The sequence below is a fragment of the Vidua macroura genome, chromosome 1 (assembly GCF_024509145.1).
Source record: "Vidua macroura isolate BioBank_ID:100142 chromosome 1, ASM2450914v1, whole genome shotgun sequence".
Lineage (NCBI taxonomy): Eukaryota > Metazoa > Chordata > Aves > Passeriformes > Viduidae > Vidua > Vidua macroura.
This window is the reverse complement of record NC_071571.1, coordinates 30,900,237-30,906,755: the sequence shown is the minus strand read 5'-3', so window position 1 is coordinate 30,906,755 and position 6,519 is coordinate 30,900,237. Positions and strand designations below refer to the sequence as shown.

The 6,519-nt window shown below is 39.4% G+C and overlaps 1 protein-coding gene across 1 annotated transcript in view; it reads left to right on the top strand.

Annotated features, from left to right (window-relative positions):
• The first annotated feature begins 378 nt into the window (after positions 1-378).
• The window catches only part of MACC1 (MET transcriptional regulator MACC1), a 34,370-nt gene continuing 28,229 nt past the window's right edge, over positions 379-6,519 (top strand). The window contains exon 1 of the mRNA XM_053999829.1: positions 379-456. Within this exon, the coding sequence (XP_053855804.1) occupies positions 454-456 (3 nt within the window). The 5' untranslated portion in view covers positions 379-453. The remainder of the gene's footprint in view (positions 457-6,519) is intronic.

The window sequence follows — 6,519 nt, the reverse complement described above, 5'->3', positions numbered from 1 at the left end:
CTCTTTGAAACCCTCCCAGCAATTCAGTGTATCTGCAGCATGGCATGTGAAAGTAGAAAATCCTCAGTCTGTTCCAGTGGCACACAAGGGGCACATGCTTCCTCCTTCTCCTCTGCTTATCTCTCTCCCCCCTAAGGTGAAACTTCCAGCCACCTCCCCTGGTTTCAGGTGTAATCATAAACCAGCTCAAGGCAATTATGGGTAATGTAGTCCCATGGTTCACGCCTGTCTGTTTGAACCAGCAGTGCCAGGTTCTGGCTAGACTGCACATTCCAGCAGGCATTGCTCAGCACTCCAAAGAGGGAGGCTCACCAGGTGTGCTCCAGCACCACCTGAACCCTGAGCACGCTGGAGTGTTTCAAAGCCAGAGCAGGAATAAGTGCTCCTTCAACAGTACAGATGTCTTGAACAAAAACATAATTTGGATCTAGGGAAAAGATCTTAGTTTCCAGAATGGTGAGTTTGCTTTTTTTTCTTTCAAGTAGCTTTTGCTAGTTACATTTAAAATACATTGGAGGATCTGAAATATCAGAGTCGTTTTTTGCCTAGTACTATTGCATCAGTCCAATACTATCTTTTGGCCATTGCTAGTTCCAGGTGCTACTGGAGAAGGTGCAGAATTTATGTACATTTTGAATTGCATGATATCGTACCCCAGGGTGATTTGGGATGTGTGGAGGAAGTCACTTGCTAAGTGCTGGTGATTGCCTTTGCTGAGAACAGAAGTAGTGGTGACTCTCCTAAAATTTTGAATCAGTTTTAAGCTCGCCTTCTCTGTCTTTTTACTTCTGTGAAATGAGCTGCTGTAGATTGGGGTGTGTGTGCACGCATGCACCTCTGTGGGGTTTGTTTTTTTTTTTTTTTTTTTTTTTTGGTTGATTGTTTGGTTTGGTTTTATTGAAGCACTATATGAACTAAAACAGTCCATGCATGCAGCTGTTGGGTTGGCCTCCCTCTTTTGAGTTGGAGATCAGAATGGTGAACACCCCCTAACAATCCTCCCTGAGAACAAGGCAGCCATTAGAAGTCAGAGAAAGAGAATTTAAAGAGCACATATACTTCTGGACACTAAAATTTTCATTATCTTTTAAAAGAATCCTTGAAAAGTAATATCTCCAGCCTAAATGGAGGCAAGACCTATCATGCTGACATACCTTGAACCAACTCCCTTTATGGCTAAAAAATAACAAGCAGAACTGGCTGGTCTGTTTAAAAATAGAAAGATTTAATTGAAAGACAAAAAAAGAAACAGTTCTTCTTTTCCTACCTGTTATTACCACTCAGCTAATACCTCCTTTTTTCATATGGAGGTATTTTTTTAAGAAGAAAGATCAAAATTTTAACAGCTTGGGAATAGATTTTGACTAGCATTATTATGAAAGGGAAATAGATGTCCTCCTGAGTAACTGATATAGGGAGAGGAGAAGTGAAGGAATTATTGCTGCTGGATAGATCTTGGGAGGCACAAATTGCCACACTGGCACCACTTTCCTGGCTCAAAATCATGTATTTGACAGTAGTTAATATAAAAGGCTCTGACGCTGAATTTATACTCTGAAAACAGTTGCAGAGTGTCTGTGTTGGGTGGGACATACACAATGGGATTAACAGCACAAGTTCAAGCTGGTTATTGACGTGTTAGAATCCAGAGTGTGGTGTTTGCCTTGAGTACATTAAAAGCCAGGAATACCGACGTTTGTATTCACTACTACAACAATATCCTGTGGGAGTGTGTTCAACAGGCTAATTACATAGAGTCATAGAATCAAAGAATTGCTTAGGTTGGAAAAGACCCCTAAGAACATAAAGTCCAACCATTACACCAGCACTGCCACGTCTGCCACTAAACCATGTCCCTGACAGCCACACCTATACATCTTTTAAATACCTCCAGGGATGGTGACTCCACCACTTCTCTGAACAGCCTGTTCCAAGGCTTGACAACCCTTTTGGTGAAGAATTTTTTCATAATATCCAATCTAAATCTTCCCTGGCACAACTTGAGGCCCTTTCCTTTTGCCTAATTGCTTATTAGCTGGGAAAAGAGACTGACCCCCCACCTCACTACAGTCTCCTTTTCAGGTAGTTGTAGAGAGCAATAACGTCCCCCTTGAACCTCCTTTTCACCAGCCTAAACAACCCCAGCTCCCGCAGCTGTTCCCCAAAATACTTGTGTTGTACTCCCTTCAACTATTTTTTGTTCTTCGGACTTGCCACAATATGTTGTAATAGAAGGTTTATTTAACATTTAAATATTTGGTTTAAGTTCTTGTGCTGTCTTGCTTCCTCGTCTTTCTCCTGTTATTATGGCTAATTGGGTTCAATTGCACACTTCTTTGTTATTTAATGTTTTTGCAACTCTGTATCATAGTGATTTCCCCCTTTTGGCCCTGGAATATTTGTATTTGGTGGGCTACCTGTGAGAGATTTCTATGAATGACATCCAAGGAAAAAAAAAAAAACCAACAAATCCTTTGATTCTCACTATCTCTGAATTTGGATGCCATTCCTCTCTATTTTTCAAAATAGATGAACTCAAGATCATGGAGAAACTACATGTCTTCATGCTACTGTAAACTTTGGCACAAGTCCATGCAGGGAAGTCCATCCTTGAAATATGGATACAAAATATGTGGAACAAACACCAAAAACATACAGTGCAGAAATATAAATCACACTGCTGTAAAAGTCAAAAGACTGGGTTTTTTTGGACAGAACAGCCAATTAGTCAACCTAATCTGATGATCTCTAGAGATGTCCTCCTGTCTGAAGAGCGGAGCTCTGAAGTAGTGGCAGCTGTAGTTCATCATATTTCTACACCAGAAACATGGTGCATACTTGTAAGAAAATTTGTAAAACAATAAGCATAGCTTTATCTGGAACTATAGGCTCTTCTATCACTTTTCCTACTGCATAGAATTGTAATTTACCTCACAGATCCCACAATGGAAAATAAAACATGATTTGGAAAAATAAAAAAAGCTACTTGAATACCATCCCTTTCCTTGTGTCCCATATACTGCTGCTATCCCCAAATGTTTAATCAAATTTTACCTGAGATCTTTTTAAATTCTATGGAAACCTTTTCTTCTCATCTCTTGCCATCTTTCTGGAATTATTTTCAGTTCATCGCCTTCAAGTTTGCAATTTCAAGAGGCAATAGGTGGTTTTTTTTCAGAAACTGAATTCCAGAGTAAAGGTGAAGAAATTTCAACTAGATTAGAAATCAATGTTTATGAGTAATTTCAAATTGTTCCTTTGAGACCACCTTTTCTTATCGACAGCAAACCTAATCTCATGCTGTCTGATTTGTTAGTCTTTCCCATAGTTTTTCATAGTCTGCTCTAGTGTTAATAATCTCAGCAATTTAGATTTGTGAGCAAACACAGTCAAAGACTCTCCACTGACTTTCCCTTTCCACCCTCCAGAATTTCCTCAAAGAGCCTATTGTGTACTTCAATATGTGGGGTCACTGCAGTACATCCCTACCAAGGAGCAGTGGTGAAACTAAATCAGGGCTTTGAAACACTGAAAGCATCAGAAAACTGAAACAATTGTGTAGCTTGTGGCAAGGGAGGTTTTGGGCTCTGGTTTAGTGTCTTTTTGGTAATGACCAAAAGTTTTTAGGTTTGGAGGTACATGAAATTTTATAGAAGGCATATATTGATTATTTACTGTAAGAGTAGGAGTCCTTTTCTTGTGCACCTGAACTTCAGCTTGTAAGTCAGCCTGATCAAGGAGAAGATGGCTGACTATTTAGCTGAAAACTATATTATATGCTGCCTCTCCCTTGCTGTGTGAGTGACTCTGGAGGCTGAAATACTCTGGAATCCCACAGCCCAGAAGAGAATAATTGAGGACTTATGTTTGGGATATGTATTTACAAAAGACTTTAGATGACAATTATTTGAGTCCAAAATGTAAAGAGTAGACTATGTTGCCATTTTCTTCAGCTCTCTCAATGGGGAAAAATCCTCTTTGAATTATTAGAGAAAGTCTGCCTTCACTGGAGACTCAAAGTACTTACAAGTCTTTGTGTTCTTCTTTGCTGCACACCTGTGAGATGGAAAGCTGCCACTTTACTTTGGGTAACTCCTTGAACTCCATATAAGCTCAGTAATGGCTGAGTGCTGCAGAATGAGGTAGTCCCCTTTCCCATACCCAGCCATTGCTCCCTGCAGGCCAGCATAGGAGGACACTGAGTCATTGTGCCTGGACCAGCTCCGGGTGAGACCAGATAAGCACCAGTGTTGATGCAAAGGAAGTGCAGGACTGCTGTTTTCTGGAGCAGCCAGACAGTCAGCCACCAGTCAGATGGCATCCCCAAGACCAGGCTTAGCCTCAAGCACAATGCCACATGATCTCATTTCTTTTCTAACACTTTGAAGACTTGGGAGACTTGACCCTTCTTCTATTCCAGGCTTGCTCTGAACTAATTCTTTAATCTCTCTCTCTCTCTCTCTATAGAGGCATATAATATTTCCCTTCATTAAATGGGGGTTCACAAGTATTTAAATTGATTAAAATTATTCTAAATCATATTAGTTTACACTTTAATCTGTATTGACCTCTAGTTAGATATAATGATATTATTTCAGGTTTCATCTTTACCTACTAATAACTGCTAACAGCCTTGCTTGTCCATTGTGCCAGTCATCCTGTGATCATGCCAAAGGAAGCAGCTCCTTTCCCCTGCTGAATAAGCTGTATCACAAAACATTCATGTAGCAACTTGACAAGGAGTTGTTCAAGCTCTCACCTGAACCTACGTCTGTAAAGAATTCCAAAAGTTTCATGAGTCAATGCAAAGCTTGTGACCCATCTATAGCAAATCCTAAAGCCTCATTTCTGTCCTGTGATCCTAAATGGGACCACAGTTTGGATATGTATTTACATTGAGAATAAACTGTTTTTCTACATGCACTAAGCTGCTTAATTAAAAGGAAATTACATTGTCTGAAATAGCCTGGGGGAGGGACAACTTATGAGACTTTGAAGTGGTTGGTTTATATTCATACATGATCTCACACAAGACCTCTGAGCCCTGAAGAAAAGGGCTGTGATGTGATGATAACCTTCTTGGGTTCATTCTGATCCACTAGCTTTAGCAGGATCTCTGTAAAGGTGGGAGGGGTGGGGCACTGCAGAGAGACAAGAAATATAGATTTATTCATAGGACTGCCCTAATTCCTGTAGCACTAATTGTTACCTGTTGCTCTGTGTGAAATTATAGTGTCTCAAACATGAGTAATGACAGATTGTTCTGCTTAGGAACTGTTCTTTTCTTTTCTTTTCTTTTCTTTTCTTTTCTTTTCTTTTCTTTTCTTTTCTTTTCTTTTCTTTTCTTTTCTTTTCTTTTCTTTTCTTTTCTTTTCTTTTCTTTTCTTTTCTTTTCTTTTCTTTTCTTTTCTTTTCTTCTCTTCTCTTCTCTTCTCTTCTCTTCTCTTCTCTTCTCTTCTCTTCTCTTCTCTTCTCTTCTCTTCTCTTCTTCTCACTTGCATTGAGCACGGGACACTAATATGTCAGAGCAGAAAAGGGCTACTAATCAGGAAAACGTGTAGGAGAGCCCTTTGCACCTTGGAATTCCCTGGTGTATTTTAACCAGTAATGATTGTACTGTAGTCACAAAATATAAACTATTGTGTGCACTACTCACATGCTCCCCAGATAAGGAGGAACTTTCTTAGACTTTTCCTCATCTCATGCAAAAAATGGTAGCAGAAACAGAAGGACAATATTTTGAAAGTCTGAACTTGATGGAAGTTGCATTTTCCACCACTGCAAATATTTTTCAATAACAAATAGTATCAGACTTCTAAGTTTGGCTACTATTAAATTGTTTTACCAGATAAATGAAGACATGGGGGAGAGAAACACTGTAAGGTGTGTGCATCTATATCGGTATTTTTCTGCTGCATGTTACAGCATAGTTACAGTTTACTTGTATCTGATTTCTGTTCACAGCTGGAAAGGGAAGGCAAACATAGCAGTGTCAAAGGCTGCCATGAGCTGTTATGAACACTTGCCTTGCTCCAGTTAATTGCCTTTTCAGGGTGTAGGCACTTGAGAGAAGGACTCTTGTGATATTTATGCAATTATTTTCATCCCTTTGGTCTTAGTGACAGTTCTCTTCCGATGGCACTTTTCAAGACCTGTTCCCATTCACTGATTTTCTGAGTGGTCTGGGACAAGCTATTTGGAGATGGATTTTTAAGGAGTTAGCACTTGTTTACACAATTCTTACAGTAGGAGTGGAAGACACTGGAATATGGTTATCAGTTTCTTTGTAGTTTAGTCTTCCCATCTTGGTTTGGAGTTTAGACTACTTAACCTTCAAAGGTTGCCTTCAAAGGTAATCTTCCAACACAAACTATTCTATGATTTTATGATATGTAAACTTGTTTATCCATTTTCCCCCATCCCTACTCTTCCTTATCTTGTGCATTAAACAATCAGTTTGTTGGTATGAGGCTCTGTTTTTATGTATTTGTACAAAGATTAGCAGAGGGATGCTATTCC